The 23497-nt window shown below is 36.3% G+C and overlaps 1 protein-coding gene across 14 annotated transcripts in view; it reads right to left on the reverse strand.

Annotated features, from left to right (window-relative positions):
- LOC105495177 (autophagy related 4C cysteine peptidase) overlaps positions 1–23292 on the reverse strand; it is a 119007-nt gene extending 95715 nt beyond the window's left edge. For 4 of the 14 annotated variants that reach the window (XR_011620235.1, XM_011764466.3, XM_011764464.3 and 1 more), the window contains exons 1-3: positions 22916–23078; positions 3346–3489; positions 2126–2209 (exon numbers count right to left, since the gene is read on the reverse strand). Coding sequence is in view for 13 of the 14 variants with exons in the window: in XM_011764466.3 (XP_011762768.1) it covers positions 2126–2209; positions 3346–3421 (160 nt within the window). In the remaining variant the exon portion in view is untranslated. Of the gene's footprint in view, positions 1–2125; positions 2210–3345; positions 3490–4739; positions 4945–21931; positions 22871–22915; positions 23087–23211 lie in introns of those variants that run through there. The other 10 variants (XM_071092167.1, XM_011764458.3, XM_071092174.1 and 7 more) reach the window with 9 other exon arrangements.
- Between the last annotated feature and the right edge of the window lie 205 nt (positions 23293–23497).

Raw genomic sequence — 23497 nt, forward strand, 5'->3', positions numbered from 1 at the left:
CTTCCCCAGAGGATTGAGAATAGAGCTGAAAGTTCCAAGCTTCTAATCATGGCTTGGTCTTTCTGGTGACAAGATGCCATCCAGAAACCAACAGAGTCACCTCATTAGAACAAAAGATGCATTCTAATCACCCAGGAAATTCCAAGGGATTTAGGAGCTCCTATGAGACACTCTCATCACCACTATCACTCAGTAAATTCTAAGAGTTACCAACTGTGTTAGGAACTGGGATCAAAGACCGAACACTAGAACAGAAGATGTTCCTAGTACCCCTACCACTCAGGATATTATAAGGGTTTTAGTTCTGAGTCAGGAACAGGGGACAGAAACTAATATATATAATTCCTATGATTTCACAAGCATATATTCAGTTATGATTTTGATGTGCTCCTTCTGGGCATGATCAATGTCCTAGCCAGCATTTGTTTGAACCAAAAATGATATGACATGTAGAAGTCCAAAGCTAGCCCTAAGGTTTCTGCTAATTCTTCACAGCTTAAGGTCATGGTCCTATGTGCTTTTAGCTCTTGCAATGATAATGTGTTGTTTTTTTCATCCCAGATGCCAAATTTAACCTTTTTCCAGAAAAATTCCTCTTACATCAAGTATTTCATGAGCTTAACTGACTTTACTGAAGATCAGGGACAATAACAAGGAAACCTCTCAATGGACATAACGCCTCCGGCCGCCTTTCTGGCTCTCTCTCTTTTCTTATCCCCTCTTCCCACACCTTTCTCCTTTCCTATATCCCCAATCCTACTCCAGAAAAGAAGTCTTGTATTTCCCTCATTTATAGCTTCTTTATAATTTACTTTTCATCTCTTGATTTTTCAAAGTATTTCTTCCAAAATATATATACATAATGCATCCTAAGAATAATTCTAATAACTTTAATTTTTGAATTCATAAATAATATCACTTAAAATGCTTATATGTATCAGACATATAGATACAAACCCATACTCTCAACCATACATATTGCTATGTTGGTCCTCGGCCCAAAAAAAAAAAAAAAATGACCTAACTCTTTAGCACAGCACTCAAGATCTTCCTCTATAATTTGGTCCTTTTCAAAATTATCTCCTACCATAGCTAAACTGGACATCTCTCTGTCTCCTAAATATGCCCTTTAATATCTCACTGCTCTTGCTTTCATCATGCCATTCTATTTACCTGAAATGCATTCCTTCTTTATCTATCAAATTCCTACTTATCCTTCAAGATTGTTGTAAGGACTCAATGAGTTAATGCATGTAAATTATTTAGAATACCACTTGGAACATTATAAATGCTCAATAAATGTCAGTTGTTATTACTACAAGCCATTTACAAGGTTTTAGAAAATTGCTAATAAATGATATACCAAAATAGGTCAACCAAAAATGAAAAGCCATGGTAACAACATACTGTAACACATATTCACTCTCTCTCTTTCTCACACACAAAACATAAAACCAAGCAAAGATGTATATTTAAAAGAACGCCAGTATTAGAGACACAGCCTTGGTTTAAATTTCAGCTCTGCCACTTAATACCCATGTGGCTTTGGACAAATTATTTAACTTCTCAAATTTCCTGCCTTCCCATTCATAAGATGGGAATACCTCAATCTATCTTGTAGGTTTGTTGTGAGAATTAAAGATATTTCCTAAAGAGCCTAGCATGGTGCCTGGCACCCAATGAGTGACACGAATTATTAAAAGAAAATATAAGAAAATGACTGAAAACATTAGTATACGTAGAAATTCAAAACCATCAAGTAAAGTCAATTTCAGATACTGAAACATCCTTCAGAATTGAAAAAAATTATCATTTTTAGATTAACTAAGGTGATACTTTTAATTATCAAAGAATGTGACAAAGAATATTAACATCTCAATTCAAATAATATTTACTTAGTACTCATACTATAAGTCCAAAATCACAGGGATAGAACAAAAGATGACAAGATCCTTATCCTGAAGTAGTTAACAAGAAACCCAAATAACAAAGTAATATATCATGGGCTATAAGAAATACAAATACTTAACAGAAATATTGCAAAAGTAGATTAATCTAGAAATAAAATAAGTTACATGATGATTTCTACAAAAATTTTTCAATGATTCACAAATTTTGCACTTACCTTCATATTTAAAATGGTAACATTTTCCGAGCAATAATACAGGAGAATTTCTACTAAAATACGTCTTTGTTTTCAACACCCAACCTAACAAAAAAAAAGAAAAGAAAACGTTTTGTAATTAAAAGACTTCAGACTAAAAGTACAGCAGCATTTTCTTTTAATTTCAAACCATTCATTATTATTTATGGATGTGCATTTTTTGGCAACAGTGGCAAAATACAATATTTGTACAATGAACTGGAAATACAGGCAATTTATGCTAGTTTCAAATAAAGTTAACAATTTTAAACACACTTTAAAAACTATCCAATTAAAGGGCAAAAGAAAGAAAAAATTTTAATTTTAATTTATTTTCAGATAGCTCACAATGGTCTTTATCAAGTTCTCACAATGTTCTTATAGTACAAAATTTAAACTGCCAATTGTGTTTTTCCTGAATTTGCATTATCAAGGGGTTATACTGAATTCTGTTTTCACACTTATTTTATGAATATGAGCTTTTTTCCTGTTGAAGCTGGTTCTGCCCAAGTACCTGGCACAGAAATGAGGCTGCCTGAAATTGTATCTGAAAAGCCAAGGTATTATCATCACCTCAAATTCTGTATGCTTTAGAACGCTAAAAAAAAAAAAATTACACAAGCCATGAGGATAGTAACATACTCTAGCAACTTAAAAAAAAAAAAAAAAAAAAAAAAAAACAGATGCAGTGGCTCACACCTGTAATCCCAGCACTTTGGGAGGCCAAGGCGGGCAGATCACAGGGTCAGGAGTTCAAGACCAACCTGGCCAATATGGTGAAACCCCATCTCTACTAAGAATACAAAAAAAATTAGCCGGGTGTGGTGGTACACACCTGTAGTCCCAGCTACTCAGGAGACTGAGGCAGGAGAATCACTTGAACCTGGGAAGCGGAGATTGCAGTTAGCCGAGATTGCACCACTGCACTCCAGCCTGGGCAACAGAGCAAGACTATGTCTCCAAAAAAAAAAAAAAAGACCACATCATATGCTTCAGTTTCTAAGCTTTCTAAGCAATGTTTATGATGATACTTGGCTCTTTCTTCAGGAGATATTTTTAACTACATTCCTTATAGAAATATTTCATTCAAAGTAAAGCATGCCATTTATTCTCAAGTAATTGTCAGTGACTTAAGAGGGAAGATGATAAATATTGCCAAATATTTCTTTGGATTTATACAATTTTCAAAGCATGATACTTACTATATTTCATGTTGTTCCAAGCAGATATAAATTTAGTTTTTAGCTTGTCAACTTCATCTGTTCCTGTAGCCTCCATATTCAAATTCTAAAGGAAAGGCCATCACTCGATTGCATTCTTCTGTAGAGTTTAATCTTTTATACTGACTTAAAAAATTAAGGAAAAATAAGTAATTACTACATATATGGTTATATGGAGCCATACCTGTTAAAGTTACTTAAGTAATTAAATACAATCTGAACTGGAAATGAACAAAACAATTTCTCTTTTTACGGTCAGAAATAAACAGGAAACCAATTTATCATTTTACAAACAGAAATCTTATAGAGTAAGATATTCTATATTTTAATTACAAAAAACCTTTACTACCAAATATACAACAATAAACCTATCATGCAAAACTAAGCAATAATCTCCCCCAACTGCTCACAATTGAATACACTAAATCAATTTAGTAACACAGCTCTGCTCTGGTGCACTGGCGCAAGTGAGAATATCCAAGATTTATTTTATCTGTAATTAGAGAAGGTGATTTGAAATCTTATTTAAAAAATCTTCACTATCTTCAGAATGGAAGCTTCCACTTATATTGATTAGTCACTACTTTCACATAAAGTCTAATTACTTTGTTTTGTTTTTTAAATAACGTATTTCCTACATTTCCTTCCTATCTCCATACTGCAGCACTTAAAAAATAGAATGGCTTAAATTTATAATGGAAAATGTTGTCTTACTTTAAAATAGAATAAATGTAGCTCATAAGTGTTTGTTTTATTACTGACTTCAGGGAAAATTGAGATGTGTGATATAATCTGAAAAGGAACAAATTATCACTGAAAATGCTTGTGCTTATTTGCAATAATTCACAGACAGTTTACTTTTCAAGAAAAGAATGCTACACAGAACATTACCCTTTTAGGATTATAAATATCTACTCAAAAATATTGATACATTCATTTCTCTAACAATAGACATTCCATTTTATAATATGTATTAAAAGTTACCAATTATATATCATAGTTCTGAGCCAGGAGAAAGCATGGTCTATGGGAAGAACTTAAAAAGTCAATGTGACCAGAAAACAGAAAAGTCTAAAAAAGTGGCATGAGATGAGGCTATAGGGTTATACAGATGCCAAAGCACAAAGGGCCTTATAGACCAGGTTAAAAAATTTGTTCTTTATCCTAAAAGCAATTTGTTTCAAACAGGAATATCATAACCAGATTCAGTAGGTTTGTTTGTTTTACTTCAATAGCAGCATGGAGAAGAACATGGAAAGGAACAAGAGTAGATAATGAGTTTACTACTACAGGTTGAGTATCCCTTATCCAAAATGCTTGGAACTGAAAGTGTTTGGATTTCTATTTTTTTTTAACATTGCATTATATATACTTACTAGTTGAGGATCGTTAATCCGAAAATCCAAAATCCAAAATGCTCCAATGAGCATTTCCTTTGAGCATCATGTTGGCACTCAAAAAGTTACAGATCCTGGAAAATTTTAGATTTCTGATTTTTGGATTAAGGATGTTCAATCGATATTATATAGGACTAGGAGATGATAGCTTGGACTGGAGCAGTGAAGATGGAGAAATGGACATCTGAGGAAACACGTAGAAAATTCAGTAAGTCTTGGTGATACAATGGATATGGAAAGTAAAGAACAGGGATATGCCAAAGATAAACCCAGACTTTGGTCGGTGAAACTGAACAGATGGTGCCAATCACTGAGATAGAAAACATCAGGAGAGGGAAAGGTTAGAGGGAGAAGATTATGAATTTGACTTGAGATATGTGGTATTTAAGATGTCTCTGAGAAACACAAGCAGAGAGCCATTCTTTTCTTTCTTTTTTTTTTTTTTTTTTTTGAGATGGAGTCTTGCTCTGTCCCCCAGCTGGAGTACAGTAGTGCAATCTCAGCTCACTGCAAGCTCTGCCTCCCCGGTTCATGCCATTCTCCTGCCTCAGCCTCCCGAGTAGCTGGGACTACAGGCGCCCAATACCACACCCGGCTAATTTTTTGTATTTTTAGTGGAGACAGGGTTTCACTGTGTTAGCCAGGATGGTCTCGATCTCCCGACCTCATGATCCGCCCACCTCGGCCTCCCAAAGTGCTGGGATTACAGGTGTGAGCCACCTCGCCAGCCTTCTCTTTTTTTTTTTTTTTTTTTTAAGACGGAATCTCGCTCTGTCACCCAGGCTGGAGTGCAGTGGCAACATCTCAGCTCACTGCAATCTCCGCCTCCCAGCAGGCTGGTCTTGAACTCCTAACCTCGTGATCCAACCACCTTGGCCTCCCAAAGTCCTGGGATTACAGGCATGAGCCACCGCACCCAGCCATTCTTTTCTTTAATCATTAAATTATTGCCAGGCACTGTTCTAGGCACTGCAGGTACAGCTGAGACAACAAAGGCAATTAAATACCTGTTCTCTTGGAACTTACACTCTAGATATATTCTCAGGATGTCAATCAACTGGGCAGTTGGATATATAGATCTGGAACTCAAAGGAGAGGTCTGGGCTAGGCATATTAATTTGAGAACTGCTGATATATAAATGAGAATGAAAGCTATTAACACATTCCTCAAGGACTCTGCTTTTTTGGTTGTTTATACCCCTAGCACTTGGCATAGTTCCTGGTACTTAAGGATGATGATATTTAAGGCCCTTCAAGAAATAACCTCTGCCTACTTACTCGGCTTCCTCTTTTACTCTTTCACTTGCAGCAAATGCTGAAACCACATTTAATATTAATATCAAAGTTTCCTGAACTTGGTATATTATCTGCTACCTCATGCCTTTGCATCTGTTCCCTCTACCTGAAGTGCCTTACTACTCACCCTCACTGTATGACTACCATACTATCACGGAGTCCCTGAAACTCAGCTTCAGTTTCACTTCCTCTGGTAAGACTGGTAAGATTTCCTGACTACCCTCTCTAAACTGTAAACTAAGATAGGGGTCCTCCACTCAGTTCTCATAGGATCCTACGTTTTCCTGTATCACCACACTCATTGCACTATACTGTAACTGAGTGTCCTTAAATTCTGCCTGGCACACAATTGGTTCTCAAAAATATTTATTAAAGGAATCAGTGAACTGATATAAAATATAGGTACATCACTAGCGGCACTCTCACCAGAATTAGAATTTTTTTTAACTGACACTAGAATAAAGAAAAGGAAAGAAGAATTTTCCTCAAGAAAACTGCATACATAATTTAGCAAAATCTGGAAAAGCAAGAAAAGGAAAAGAGTTTATAAAATGTGTGAATTATATATAGTGCATCTACATGATGGATTATACATCCATTAAAAATGTCTCCGAAAATGGGGAAACACTATGCAGAATCTGAAACTTATGTATCATACGACACAGGCAAGGGCAGGGACAATGGAGGGGGAATGAAGGGAGTTAGAAAGTAAGAAAGAAGTACACCAAAATGTTAAAAGTAGTTTCTCCGTGGTTTTTTTTTTTTTTAATATCACAATTGCCCACATCTTAAACAAAAGCATTTATTATTTGCAGAATTTTAAAAAATTATTTTTAAAAAGTCACCAAGCTTGATCTTCTAGATCCAAAATTTTTAAATCAGAGAATGTACATGCAGGTATCTTCTTTCTAAGTCTGAAAGAAAGAAGGCCACAGGGAAGACTTTGGTTCAGACAGTTCCCATCACCAGCCATCCAGAATACTCTGGACAGTTCACAGCAAGTGTGAAAATCAAGATGCCTTAAACTGGATGGGGAAAAAATGAAGATAGTGCACAATTAGACATGTTAACATGGGGAAGTCTGTCTCTTAGATAATGACTCCTAAGTAAATACATAAGCAAGATAAGATGCTGTGACAAATCCGTGGAGGCAGAGAGTAGAAGGATGGTTACCAGAGGCTAGGAAGGGTAATGAGAGGGTTGGGGAGAGGTGGGAATGGTTAATGAGTACAAAAAAAAATAGAAAGAATGAATATGACCTAGTATTTGATAGCACAACGGGGGATTATAGTCAATAATAATTTAATTGAACATTTAAAAATAAAAGAGCATAACTGAATTGTTTGTAATACAAAGGATATATGCTTGAGGGAATGGATACCCCATTTTTCATGATGTAAGTATGACACATTTCATGCCTGTATCAAAACATCTCATGTACCCCATAAATATATATACCTACTAAGTACCCACAAAAATTAAAATTAAAAACTAAGAAAAGATGCTGTGATAGATACAGAAATTAATGAAATAAATATTCTAACCTCAAGGCACTTAGAGTGGAATAAATTGTTGAGTTGTTATTTCATATTTTTGGTCAAAATTCCTGCTATGTAGCTACACTATTTACTCAGAGCAACTTTACCTCCAAACTTGAAACAACTGAAATGCCTTTGGAACACATCCTTAACCATTCTATGAAAATACTTTCATTATCATTGTTAGAGTAGTTGAGAACAATAAAATTATTATCATAAGGTTAAACTAAACATGAGTTGTTGCTAGTTTAATAAATAATTCAGCACAGTTACTTTTCATATGACTAAAATTAAATTTCATTCTTCTGTAAAGACTGAAACCCACTTTATTTCTGTAAAAAAATTTAAATGGAGCCAGGCATGGTGGCTCACACCTGTAACCCCCACACTTTGGGAGGCTGAAGGGGAGAACTGCTGGAGCCAAGGAGTTTTCAAGACCAGCCTGGACAACGTAGTGAGTTTTTCTCCCTATAAAATTAAAAATTAGCCAGACATGGTAGCGTGCGCCTATAGTCCCAGCTACTGGGGAGGTTGGGGGATCACTTGAGCCAAGGAAGTTAGGGCTGCAGTAAGCAATGATTGTGCCACTGCACTCCAACCTGGACGACAGAACAAGATCCTGTCTCAAAAATAAATAAATAGCCTGGCGCAGTGGCTCCCGCCTGTAATCCCAGCACTTTGGGAGGCCGAGGTGGGCGGATCACGAGGTCCGGGGTTCGAGACCAGCCTGACCAACATGGTGAAACCCCATCTCTACTAAAAATACAAAAATTAGCCAGGCGTGGTGGTGCACACCTATAGTCCCAGCTACTCAGGAGGCTGAGGCAGGAGAATCACTTGAACCTGTGAGGTGAAACTTGCAGTAAGCTGAGACAGTGCCGCTGCACTCCAGCCTGGGCAACAGAGCGAGACTCTGTCTCCAAAAAAAAAAAAAAAGAAATAGATATTAAAATGGCTGTTTCTAAAAATCTTAACTTTGGAGAAATCATAGATTATCTTAAAAGATGATCCCTTGAGCCATGTTGGAAAGTAATACAAATTGAGACACTTTATAAAGGATAACCAAAAATTCCTACTGAAGAAGAGACTTGCCTTACCACATATTAAAACACACTATAAAACTACAGTAAAGTTTAGTACTATTTAAATTTATTTTTCTTATTAGCACAGGATGAAACTAAATAAAACATAATGGAGAGCACAAATATAAACCCAAGCATATTTAAGAATTTAGTACCAAAAAGGAAAAATACTTCACATGAGTGAGAAAAGATGGCTAATTTAATAAATAATGCTAAAATAATAAGCTAGACAGTTTTTAAAATAAAGCTAAATGACTACCTCAATAAATGATGAATTCTAGATGAATCAAATTTTTAAATACAAATGCAAACACGTAAGAATATGTGCACATACTCCAAGGAAACATAGATTTAAATTATTTTTTAAATCTTGGGGTAGAAAAGGCCTTTCTGGCTGGGCATGGTGGGCTCATGCCTGTAATCCCCACACTTTGGGAGGCCAAAGCGGGTGGATCACCTGAGGTCAGGAGTTCAAGACTAACCTGGCCAACATGGTGAAACCTCGTCTCTACTAAAAATACAAAAAAAATTAGCCAGGCGTGGTGGCAAGCGCCTGTAATCTCAGCTACTTGGGAGACTGAGGCAGAAGAACTGCTTTAACCCAGGAGGTGGAGGTTGCAGTAAGCTGAGATTGTGCTACTTCACTCCAGCCTGGACAACAGAGCAAGATTCCATCTCAAAAAAAAAGAAAAGGTTTTTCTAAGTATGGTATACAAAACCAGAAATCAGACAGGAAAAGTAATTAAATAAAAATGAAAACTTTGTAAAGAAAGAAGAAAAACAGCATGAGGTTCAGTTACAATCCAACAATAAGGAAAAAAGTTCAATACCAATTACATATATAAAAAGTTAATGTCCTTAATATACAAAAAGGTCTTATAAATAAATAAGGAAAAACCTAAACAGAAAAAAGGCAATTGGAAAAAGAAAAAGGCCATAAACATACGAAATATTTTCAAACTTACTATACCTAAGAAATGTACATTAAATGAATTTTTTTCATCATCACAAGAGATAAAACTGCCAATCCTGAAGAAACAAGCATAATTAACAATAACATAACTATTTCTCCAATTATTAACTCATAAACAATAACATAATTTTTTCTCAAATTATTAACTCTTTGATGGCAAAGAATAGCACAGTCAGCACACAACAGACACAAAATCATCTGCTGATGACTAACTTATGGCATATATGTATTACAATGATATAGATCTATATTTATCACCATAAAAACATATCGAGGGCATAGAGTGAGGAAAAAAAGGGAACAGTATGAATATAACTTATGCATGTTGATACATACATATTCTATATGTATATACATATGCCCACACATGTACATATATACATAAAAAAAAGTCTAGAAGTTCATAATGTTTCTTTTTTTTTCTTTTTCCCCGAGACAGTCTTGCTCTGTTGCCTAGGCCAGAGTGAAATGGTGCGATCTCAGCTCACTGCAACCTCCACCTCCCAGGTTCAAGCAATTCTCCTGCATCAACCTCCAGAGTACCTGGGATTACAGGCATGCACCACCATGCCCAGCTAATTTTTGTATTTTTAAGTAGGGACAAGGTTTCACCACGTTGGCCAGGCTGGTCTCGAACTCCTGACCTCAGGTGATTCGCCCACCTTGGCCTCCCAAACTGCTGGGATTACAGGCATGAGCCACCGCACCCAGCCCATAATGTTGGCGTCTAAGAAATGAACCTCTACTTTGACTTTCCTCTTTGCATTTCTCTTTATTATTTAAATTGTTCACACTGAGCCTCTTTTAAAAAATACCAAAATTATTCAAAAGTAAACTGCTCAAATAAAAAACTGAATACACTAAATTACAAATGTAACCAGGTTATATTAAATTCTAACAATACAACTGAAACTGCTAGACTAAAAAATTGACAGAGAAGATATCCTATTACAAAATTCCTAAACAGCTGCAAAGTTAAAATGCTGAGACATTTTTTTTCTCCTTTTTAAAATAAAGAACCTTATTCTTGTGATTCTTAAAGACATCAGATTCAGCTATTTAGTCATGTGAAAATTTAACTTCCTCAATTTAATTTCCCATGGCAACTCTAGCTAAATAAAATAACTCGGAGGATTATTCCTTGTTAATTCATAATTTTTGTTTCTCCTTAAAATAAATGGGGTAACATTTGGAAAGAGAAAAAGTAATAAATTAACGCTTTGTTCTATTAAAATATTTTATTTATATTTGCGTCAGATAAGCCAAGGAAAGCAAGACAAACAGTACTTTTAGTTTAACTGTAAATGAGAAAAAAACAAAAACAAAAAAAAACCCACACAAATGAGGAATCCACTTCCCCGGTTTTGTTAAAAAAAAAAAAAAAAAAAAAATTTAAATGCATTTGTCTACAAAGCATAAAGAAAAGTAATAATTTAGCCATTACCCAGTATATTTCAATCCCTGTAGCAGTTAAAATACCTGCTTTCACTGCCCCAGTGATTAACTGATAGCCAAAATTCTTGTTTATTCTATGTGGTGTCATTAGATTCTCAGTCTGGAAAAGCATCGAAATAATATACTTCACAATTTCCAAACTATTTTTAGAAGGTGCTTATGAATTATTTCTTTAAAAACTATGAGAAATCATTAAATATTCTCTTTTTTTTTTTTAAGTAAAAAGGGGTCTCCCTCTGTTGCCTAGGCTGGACTGTGCAGTGGTACAATCATAGTTCACTGCAGACTTAAACTCCTGCATTCAAGCAATCCTCCTGACTCAGCCTCCCAAGTAGCTGGGACTACAGGCACCCATCACCATCCCTGGCTTAGAGAAATTACTAAATCTTTTTTCAAGCAGATGTTCTTTACTAACACATACTACAGCAACCTTATCATCTGCCATCTTCATATTTCTGTGCATTGTTAACATCCTAACAAATCCATTTTAACTAGATGATAATACTATTAAAGAGAAAACTTTATTTTATCATATCTCAGTAAACGAAGATAAAGCTAACAGATGAGGTTTATTCCTAACTTTACTGTTAATGATACAAAAAGCACAGTGAAGACTAAAAAGAATTCTTTTGGAGAGCAGAGCTACATTTGATATGAAAATTATCGATTGAGACCCAGATGTCATTTTTAGAGTCACTTTTCTAACCAATAACCATGCATTAAGATAGTCAAAAAATTGTAAACTGATAACTGTAAAGAGTACTCAAATCAATGTACAAGAAGGGCAGGTGAAGGTAATCAGCCTCTCCCATCTAGCAATAAGTAGACTACTTTATCCACTGAGGATTTAAGGCCAAGTAAATGCTCCTGGCAGAACTTTAGGGACAAAGTCTATGGAATACATCTCAGTCATATGGTGCAATGGGTAAAAATACTGCAGACCTCTGGAATTTGTGAATGCTTGGGCATCTTCCTCAAATAGTATTCTGCTGTTAAATGAAATATAGATATTGATTTAGAATTTTTTATGTGCTTTTAGCTATATCATCAAATAAAATGAACCGTGAAGTCTACTCTTTTATCTATTGTATGTAACCTTTTCTAACTGCTTGCATTTTTAGTAACAAATATCAATCCCTTATCTGATCTTGAAGGTCTCTAATACAATGGGCTACCATCTTTGCTCTCATTTCTTCTCTCCCTCTTCTTTGTTTACACAAACATCAATTATTGTGTCCATTTCTATTCCTTCTCTTCACCTATACCTGCCAATCTTCTATCTTCATGCACTGAACTTGTACTCTATAAATGGTCAGTTTGTAAATTCTTTTCCTTATCTTTTAAAAAAGTGGCAAATATGAAGGGGAGAGCGATAGTAATAATATTTATGTGCAATGTCCCCTTTCAGAGCTAAGGGGTAGGCAAGGTACACAGCAGTAAGAGATAATGACAAAAAGACTGAAAAAAGGAACAATAAAGGCAGGCCATGCAAGTTCAGAAAATGGTTTTGAAAAGAATAAAGGGCTGATAGCAGAGAGACTAATAAGATAGTTTTGCCTCAAGAAAAATCTTATAGACATTCTTAGGACTCCTCAGGATCACATCCTCCAATAAAAAACACTGAATCAATGCCCCGCTACTTTATAATGACAACTTAAATAAAATACCAATGCATTCTTCTCTTAAATCTAATGAGTAAAATATACATGAAAGAAACTAAGTATTAAGCAGACACACATTTATGGTCACACATGACTTCTACCAAGTTCCTCACACCTGGCTTGTGGCAAAAACCTCCACTTGTGCAGCACTGCATATTACATGTTCACAGACTGTGCAAAGTCATCATCATAACCAACTTAAATAAGATGTAAGGTGTTTAAATGACCTCAATCATGTACTTGAAGACCAAAATAAGAATTATTAATACATCTAGGCTATTTTTAAGATAGCCTTAAGCCTTGATCTTATCTCTAAGAAGAACATAATATTTACCACACAGTTGTTTGATAAATACATTTTAATTATGTCAGGTTCTTGGTAACCTCTGATAAGTCAAAGGTAACTACGAATACTTGGAGCCTCCATACTTCAAAACCCAACTTTCCAAGCTCTTAATATTAACTCATGGTGTTAATCTCTTATACAGAGATAGTAGTCTTTATATAAGAGGTAACACCATGAGTTAATATAGAGACTTATATCGAGTCTTATACAGAGACTTACAGAGTCTTATATTGAGACTGCTATCTTTATATAAAAGGTAAAGAGGCAAATCATTTAATCAACAAAGTGTAATTAACCCCTACAAGAAATGAAGGATATAAGAATCTCAGAACTGAAAGAGAATTTACAAAGCATCTAATAACTAATACTTTTTTTGTTTTTTGGCGTTTTGTGTGTGTGTTGGTTTTTGGGGGGTTTTTTTGTTTTTTTTTTTGTTTTGTTTTGTTTGTTTGCTTTTTGAGACAAGCTCTCACTCTGTTGCCTAGACTGGATTGCAGTGCCAAATGCCCCGACCTCTCAGGCTCAAGTAATCCTCCCACCTCAGTTCCCTAGTAGCTGGGACTACAGGCAGGCACCACCACACCTGGCTACTTTTTTCTACTCTTTGTAGAGATGGGGTTTTGCCATGTGGCCCAGGCTGATCTCAAACTCCTGACCTCAAACGATCCGCCCGCCTCAGCCTCCCAAAGTTCTAGGACTATAGGCATGAGCCACTGCGCCTGGCACTAGTAAGTATTAATATTAACAGTAGTTGTGGACCATCGTCTCACACAACACAAGCTATCACTAATCTTTCCTAATCAATAGTACTTGGGTGGAGAGGAGTAGTGAAAGAAAACCTGTAAATTTAAAAGAATACAAAAAATCACAGCCGGGCGCAGTGGCTCACGCCTGTAATCCCAGCACTTTGGGAGTCCAAGGCGGGTGAATCACGAGGTCAGGAGATCGAGACCATCCTGGCTAACACAGTGAAACCCCATCTACTAAAAACACAAAAAAATTAGCTGGGTGTGGTGGCGGGCACCTGTAGTCCCAGCTACTCAGGAGGTTAAGGCAGGAGAATGGCATAAACCCAGGAGGTGGAGCTTGCAGTGAGCCGAGATCACGCCACTGCACTCCAGCCTGGGTGACAGAGCGAGACTCCATTTCAAAAAAAAAAAAAAAAATCACTACCATCCTGAGAGCTGTGATCTGCTCTCTGGTTCAGACTCACTAATAACCAGCTACTAATTGGGTTCAACCACCTGTACAGTAACAAGATCTCCTTTACAACAACATCCTTGCCAACTGCAGTCCCTCAGCCTCTGACTGAACACTTGCTTCTAGAAAAGGGAGGTCAGCACTGAATGAATATTGTACTAAACTCAAAATATGCTATAAATGTAAAAGCCTGATAATGTTTTAAACTGTGTATTTTCCTATCCGTTCTAGAGCATCCATAACTGTCTTAGAGTATCCATAGTAACTACATGATACCTGCTAATTTTAAACAACTAGATTTGCTACAATGATATTATGTGGAACCAAGTTTCTGTCTACACATTATTTTCACTAACTGGTCCTGGTTGTAACCTCTGAAACTAATCCTTCCATTGGAGAGCCCATCTGATGTTTCAAGACACACCTCCTAACCTCCCTAGCCCCCAGTCTTCTCTTTTCTACATTAAATGTCCCAATTCCTTCAACTGATCAAAAGACTGTCTATGAGTGGTAATGAGAACCTCAATCAGGGTACTGGTGAGAGGATTAGAAATGAGTAGATAAGGTAGGGCATGGTGGCTCATGCCTGTAATCCCAGCACTTTGGGAGGCTGAGGCAGGTGGATCACGAGGTCAAGAGTTCAAGACCAGCCTGGCCAAGATGGTGAAACCCCACCTCTAATAAAAATACAAAAATCAGCCAGACGTGGTGGCAGGTGCCTATAATCCCAGCTACTCAGGAGGCTGAGGCAGAGAACTGCTTGAACCCTGGAGGCAGAGGTTGCAGTGAGCCGAGATTGTGCCACTGTACGACAGCCTGGGCGACAGAGCGAGACTCTATCTTAAAAAAAAAAAAAAAAAAAAAGAATAGATAAAAGTAACAAGTTGACATGGTAGACCTAGCAACATCACACAAATATATGGATGTGTATATGCCCACATACAAGAGAGGAGACTAAAGTGACTATGAGATTTCAGGTCTAATGTCTAGGAGGATAATGGTTCTATTAACTGAAACAGAACCCAAGTAGAGAAGACTAAGGTGAAGATAGGAAATTCAGTTTGAGATACAGTGATTTTGAGGTATGTAATAAGTAAATATGAATTTTATCATGGTGCCTTTAAGAGGTGACTGGATAATGGGGGTTCTGCCCTCATAAATAAGTTAATTCACTCATGGATTAACGGATTAACAGGTTATCAGAGGAGTGGGACTGGTGGCTTTATAAGAAGAGAAAGTGAGACTTGAGCTAGTGTGTTTAGCTCCTTTACCATGTGATGCTCTGCACCACCTCAGGATTCTGCAGAGTCCCCACCAGCAAGAAGGTCCTCACAAGATGCAGCTCCTCAACCCTGGACTTTTCAGCTTTCATAACTATAAGGAATAAATTCCTTTTTTATATAAATTACCCAGTTTCGGTTATTCTGTTATAAGCAACAAAAGACAGACTATGACAATAGATAAGACCATTTCCAAGGCCCATTATATTAGTTACTCTTGCCAAGAAAAAGATGCATTCATATTACTGAAGGTAGTACTACATGTAATGTAAACACAAAATATCACATTTATTCATCAAGTATTTATGTGGTTACTTCTACAAGGCACTGAGGGAGATACAAGGGGCCATGAAACCTAGCTTCTGCCCTCCTTAATCTTCCATTCTAATAAGCAAGATGGTTATAACTAACCATAAGGCTGAATGTGGTTATATCTCACAATAGAGATATAAAGTATCAACTATTAAGAGACGTATTTTCCTCCTTTCCAATGAGAATATTCACACATGAATAATATCACAGGGTAAAATACAACAAGCATTCTTCAAATACAAAGAAGAAGGACTTAAAGAAAAACATAAATCTTTCCATTCTGGTTATAAATACAGGAAAACATTAGACCTACTACTTGGAAATTAAAGTACCCCTAACAATTATGTCTATTGTTAAAGATTAATGCTTGAATTGTATCAGCAGTTAAAAGAAGAGCATTGTTTAAAATGTTCACAAACACAATTGTTTTGGCTTAAATGGAATCACTCGATGTCACTTTTCTTGCATTCCTAATTTTAAATAATATTACAACTGAAAAAATAGAGCTACAAGTTTAGAGCCTTACAAGTCTTCAAACTGAATATTCTCCAGCTGATATAAATGTTCCAGAGTTCCCTATAACTATATATTATGATAAAGTTTTAAATTATGTCACTTTAGTAGTTTTACAGATAAGTGATTTTACAAAGAGTCTGTTAAAAAGTAATTTAGTAGGAACCTAACTATATTTTACATTCATAACATAATCACACAGAAAAAATAATTCAAATAACTTTGAACACCTATTTTGACTATATATACTTTTAGTGGGATATATTCTAAGAACATAAAATGGCAAAAAAAAAAAAAAATCTTTACTTGGTAAATCTGCTGCTGGAAGCAGTATCAGTTAGTCTAGTAATTCCAAAACTATTTTATGTTGTGTTGTAGGATAGGTCAGATGAGTAAAAATAGTGATATAATTGAGAATCAGAATTCTCTCTTTGGGAAAACAGAGATATAAACAGGAATTGGAAGGAAGTGATGAGAACTCTGCAGTGTTGAATTTGAATTGAAGGTATCCTATGAACTCATGATTTCTTAAAAAATGTATATGTTGGCCTGGTGCAGTGGCTCATGCCTTTAATACCAGCACTTTGGGAAGCTGAGGCGGGCGGAGTATCGGAGGTCGGGAGTTCGAGACCAGCCCTGACCAACATGGAGAAACCCTGTCTCTACTAAAAATACAAAATTAGCTGGGTGTGGTGGTGCATATCTGTGATCCCAGCTACTCGGGAGGCTGAGGCAGGAGAATCACTTGACCCCGGAGGCAGAGGGTGCGGTGAGCCCAGATCCGCCTTTGTATTCCAGCCTGGGCAACAAGTGCAAGACTATCTCAAAAAGAAAAAAAATGTGTATATGTGTATCCATTTAAAGAGTCTAGAACCAATGACACCCCAGTAGCAAAGAGCATATTAAATACCCAGATCTTGTTTTTTCTTTTTTTTCTTTTTTTTTTTTTTTTTTTTTTTTTTTTTTTTTGAGACGGAGTCTCACTCTGTCTCCTAGGCTGGAGTGCAGTGGTGCGAACTCGGCTCACTACATGCTCTGCCTCCCGGGTTCCCGCCATTCTCCTGCCTCAGCCTCCCGAGTGGCTGGGACTACAGGCACCTGCCATCACGCCCGGCTAATTTTTTTTGTATTTTTTAACAGAGACGGGGTTTCACCGTGTTAGCCAGGATGGTCTCGATCTCCTGACCTCATGATTCGCCCGCCTTGGCCTCCCAAAGTGCTGGGATTACAGGCGTGAGCCACCACACCCGGCCCAGATCTTGGTTTCTAAGTATCATTTTCCACTAAAATAAACCAGGATTCTGTGGTAAAATGGTTTATTCCACGTATTGAGCAGCAAATTTACAAGGTGAGGCTGGAACATCTCATTGTGCAAATTTGAGTAAGAAAGTGCTCAAACACCAATGTGGACATATCCAAAGGTCATGGGAACTAGCTTGAAGGATCTACTACTGACCAGATTTGAGATAATTTAATCATCGAAAGGAATGATGGTAGCAAATTATAGCACACTGCATAGCTTTTGAAAGAAAGGATCCTTGGGTACATAGTTATACTAAAATAAAAGAGAAGAGAAAGCTCTTATTTAGAGAAGAGAACCAGGAAATGTATGTAGGAATGACAGAAGTGGGAAATCACTATTTGGCAACCACCAATGCTTTTATCAATGACCACTAAAATCACTGGATAGGAAAACAAAACCTGCAAAACAGAATATCCACATGACCTCAATTTATCACCCCTACAGATTATTAAATACAAAAGGGAAAATGTACTTTCAGAATATAAAACTCTGGCTAAACTAAGTGATCAAACTTAATCACCAATCATGGAATAAACCATCATTATGTTTATCGTAATATGATTAAATGGAAAGTTCAAAATATCACCCATGTAATAGTAAAAAACAAACAAACAAAAAAACCCACAACTCTTCAATCTGAAACTAATTGTGAGGAAAAAATCAGATAAATCAATTTTGTGATGCATTCTACCTGAAGACAAAAAAAGAAAGAAAAGGTAAAGATTGTTCTAGATAAAACAGACATACAAGTACTAAATACAATTAATATCTTTAATTGGATTCAGTATTTTTGTAATGCTACAATGACATTACTGGGATATTTGGAAAAATCTAATTGTTGAATATGGACTGTACATTAGACAATATTATCATATCAAGGTTAAATTATTTGGATATGCTGATGGCATTATAGTTACGTAAAATAATGTGCTAGTTCTTAGGAGATGCATGATGAATTATTTGGGAGTAAAGTGTGATGTTTCCACCTTACTTTCAAATAGTTCAGGAAGAAAAAGTGTGCGTGTGTGTGTGTGTGTGTGTATTTATAGAGAGAGAAAGAGCACTTGTCTAACAGCAAGGAATGAGAGTAAAAGAGGCACAATGTTAACAATCTAGGTAAAAGGATATACAGGTATTTGTCATGCTACCATTTCAATGTTTTTATAGGTTTGAAAGCAAAAAGAAAAAAATAAGGGAAAAAGGTAGAAGTTAGGTTGATTTTAGAGCAGCTGATCAGACTTCATAAAGCCTAACTACTCTTCACCCTATTCATAAGAGCTAAAAGTGAGTTCAAACTTCGAAAAGGTTTGGCTAAAAATAAAAGTAATAATCCTAACAAACAATAAGTAATCACAAACTAATCGCCCTAAGTTTCCCATCACAGCTGTAAACTACACATAATCTCAGAATTCTGTGAAAGATTAGTTATGTGCTGGTTTATCTGGGACAATAGTGAATAAACAAAACTATTTTATATATTTTCTCCAAATCTAAATACCAAATAATTTTTTTTTCTCGAATTGAGTTTTATTAGTTACAAGGTATCCTAAAATTAAAATGGTGTCACAGGAGTCAAGATGATCTTGGACCCAGTATCACTATAATAATAATGATAATAAACACTTAAAATCTGTACCAAGTATTTTATTAACTTTTGTACACATATCATCTCATTTAATTCTCACAACAATTCTATGAGGCTGGCACTATTATTATCCTCATCTTATAAATTTAAAAAAAAAAGGGCTTAGAAAAGCTGTATAACTTCTTCAAGGTCATACTGCTAGTATATAGCAAATAGAGACTGTGAATCCAGGCAGTCTGACACCAAAGTCTCTTTGCTGTATACACTCTATCACTTTACTAAGAAATGTACAATTTAAACAATAAACTATAAATCACTACTGTTTGGGTTCAATATCTATCAAAAATTACATGAATGAAGCATTTCAGAGAAAAATCAAAAGCATGTATTTTTTCCCTAGTGCATTTATATTTATATATGTACCAAATGAATGAAGTTAGAATTAACCAGATGCCAGTTTACTGCCAAATCTCAAGTGAAAATAAAGATGACATGTAACTGCATTATTCAGTTACTTATTCATATATATGGTTTAATATGTTACAGATAGATTCAAAACAGAGACCAATGTATTTCCAGATGCTTTCATGTAGAACTCCACCCCTGCTCAATCAAGAAAAAATGATACCAAAAAAACATTATTTTAGGCATAGCATTACGCAAATATACAAAACTAAAACAATGACAAAAGGGTAAAAAGTAACTAAGAAATTAACCTTAAACACTGCTACCACAATAAAAAATACTAATAAACAAAGCACGTTTCCCAGATCTGGTCCTCTTTCAACGTTCTCTACCTCAGTGAATGGTGCAACAATCCTTCCAGTTATATAAGCCAAAAACCTAAGATTAGCCAGTATCTTCCTCTACCTCACCTTCCATATCTAATCCATCACCCAGTTCCACCTCCTGAACACCTCTGGAATCCATCCACTTCTCTCCCTCTTACCACCACCACCTTGTCCAAAATATCATCTCTCAACTGGGCTACTCCAACAATCTTCTAACTGGCCTCTCCCCAACCCCACTCTTATCCCCTCTGTAATCAGTTCTTCCTCTGTGTAACATCGAGTCCTTTTTTAACAGCATTTACTACAGTTGTAACTTTAAATTTCTTTGACTATTTATGTCTGCCTCCTCTGTTAGACAGTAAATTCTATGAGTGTAAAGACCGTATTTACTCACTACTATACCACTGTGGCCTAGAAGAGTATCTAGTTAATAAATAAATGCTAAATGATTGAATGCATGTCAAAGATTACAATTTTATTTATAAATAGTCCAAAAAAATTAAAAAGTGCTTTATAAGGCTCACCAATTATTCTATATCATGGATTTTTACTTTTTTTTTTTTTTTTTTGAGACAGGGTCCTAATTTCTACCTACCAATCCCTAAGCACTATTTAAATTCCAGATTAGATCTCATTTTCATGAACCATTCCCTAGTTATCTCTCTTCTCATTTTTAACATACTGAAACACTCCCATAAAATCTAATACATATTGACTATATTTTCTGCTTCCTGAAGGCAAAGTTTACATCTCATACATTCTGCCAGAGTATAAGCTCCCTAAGCGCAGGGACTTTTCTTGTTCACTGCTATATTCCGAGCACCTTGAAGAGTGTCTGATATGTAATAGCTGCTCAGTAAGCATGTGTTGATTTAATTCTCTTTATATATTCCAGGATAGAGCACAAATCCTTGCAGCTGTTGTAGTGGGAAGAGTAGAAAGGAACTGAAGTAAATTCCTTAAATTCTTCAAGCTTCAGTTTTTTCATCTGTTAAATGTAAATAATAATAGCTTACTTAGTTGGAATAACTGAGCTAATGCTTTAAAAGCATCTATGCAGAGCTGAGGACAAGAGGATACTCTTACTAATAAATGTTTTGGTGATTTTGTGACAATAGTTAAATAGTAAGTAGTCACTAAATGCCTATTAAATGAATAAAATCTCAGGAGAAATATTAAGAGACTGAGTAATGGCTAGCTTATCATTTTTTTCAATAAAAAATTATATGAGTAAATTTATCCTGAAATATATTTCGCCCCAAATCTTAAGCATGACTGAAACCATTTCAGCATTTTGTGCATTAATTAGGAATAATCCTAATTTAACATTGTACCAATATTAATATTTACATTTTAATGACATGTATAGATCATTTTGATAGCTTAAAAAAGAATGATAATCTTAGTATAAGAACCTCTTTAGTGCAATAATTGGAATAGAAAACAAGCTGCAAACTCATTTCAGTTACGTGGCTCCCCAGAAAGTCAGAAAATTTCTGCCTTTTTATAAAACATTAGTGAACAGAATACGATGCTGTTCACCAGAACTATCAAAATGCCTAGAAATAATTCATAACCAATCACCATAAATGCATTTTTCCACATACTTGAATCCTATTTTAAAGAAAAAGAGCATTAATTAAATTGCTTTTAATGACTTTTTGCTAAATTACACAATTCCTTAGATTGGCCACTTTTTGACATGCGGTTCTAAAATTTTATAGCGAATGAACTGATAATTCAATATAGCCTCAGATTATTGGACTAACTAGAAACTCTCCCCTGTTCAAAGAAGAGCTTTATCAATTTGAAACTCAGAAAATACATAGACTTTACCTTTCAAAGCCTTTCCAATCCGTCTGGGTACTCTCAATGGTTCATAATCTAATTACAAGTCACAAGCAAGCAAGAAAGATCATTCCCTTGTCTCTTTCTGCCATCAACTGACACAAAATCATTGCCAAAAACCCACTGAGGACATATGGTCCAAGCAGGAAAATGTAAGAAAACTCCTAAGTAATTTGGATATAAAAAGATGTAAGACGAGGTATTCTTCTCCAACTATAGGGTAGCAGTGAGCCCCATGTGGGTAAATAACCAACACAAAACGAAAAGGTAAGCCAAAGAAATCATAAGATATATAAACTCAATAAGCAGTGATGCTGAGTTGACCGCTGAAGGTTCTCACATATGAACATAGTCATTATATGTAAGAATTTATTCTACACCTCCAACCTCAAAAGCCCTTAGATGCGGGTAGGGTTGGGAGAGTTCACGGTGAGCGGGAACCAAATAAAGTGAATGAACGTTAATATTTAGATGGAAAGGCATTAATATATGCAAGGTAGTGTGTTATGGCTTGAAGCAGTAACAAACACCAAAAAGGGAGAAAGAGGCTAGGAATGAGAACAGAGAGATAGTGGGGATCCAGTTATTATTATTTCCCTTTTTTTATTTTTTAAACGAGGAGAAACAGGGCCGACAGAGCACTGGCATGAGGAGGGATCAAATGGATGCGATAGATCAGGGGAAAGGGTCTTGCCCGCAACATCTAAGAAAACCACAAGGAAAGGAGGAACAGCTGCCCACAGTTAGGCTCACGGTTTATCTCTGGAACCCAGGACAGAGCGAGGAAGAGTCAGAAGACAAATGACACTACAAAGGAGAGACAAGGGAGGCGCCAAAACCCTCAGAGAACCCAGATGGCTGGCCACAGGGTCTTCACTGAAGGCGAACTCCCCAAGAAACCCGGTCATTCGGCGACCAGAGACACTAAGTCCCAAATTTCTCGACTCCTCTAGCCTCAAGCCGATCCCTCACCGAAATAGAAGGACTGGAGAACTGTAAAAATGTGCAGGAGCCACCAACCCGGGAAACGTTCCAGCTCTAGCAGCAGCCGCCACAAAAGTAGCCCGCACACACGCACACGTTCCGACCTCAGCGCCGCAGCTACAGGTACTTTTAGCACCCCGGCCACCGTAGTAAGAGGAACCGCCTCCGCGTCAAATCCATCAGATCAGCCACTTCCGGGATACGAAAGCCTTGTGATTGGCAGTAGCGATAGCAGCGGCGTAGAGGCCTCTGCTATGCTTACTTTATCCATCTCTTTTTCCCACCTGTTCGCCACCCCAAACCGCTAATCCACCACCAGTGCAGCTAAGCGAAGAACCAGGAGAAAGTATCCATCTGTGAGCATTGTCACTCTGATAGACAAACCACACTACTGCTGCCATAAATTCCTGTTGAGCACTTGGACTTCAACTACCAGCAGGCCATGCAGCATCACGCCCTTGCCTCTGGCGCAGGAACTGCAAGATCCAGCATGCATTGCGGCCCTCCTTCCTCGCACTCAGGACCAAGATAAGAGCCTAACCAAGCCTCACTTTGATTAAAAAAAAAAAA

This window comes from Macaca nemestrina, chromosome 1, assembly GCF_043159975.1.
Source record: "Macaca nemestrina isolate mMacNem1 chromosome 1, mMacNem.hap1, whole genome shotgun sequence".
In the NCBI taxonomy this organism is placed as follows: Eukaryota; Metazoa; Chordata; class Mammalia; order Primates; family Cercopithecidae; genus Macaca; species Macaca nemestrina.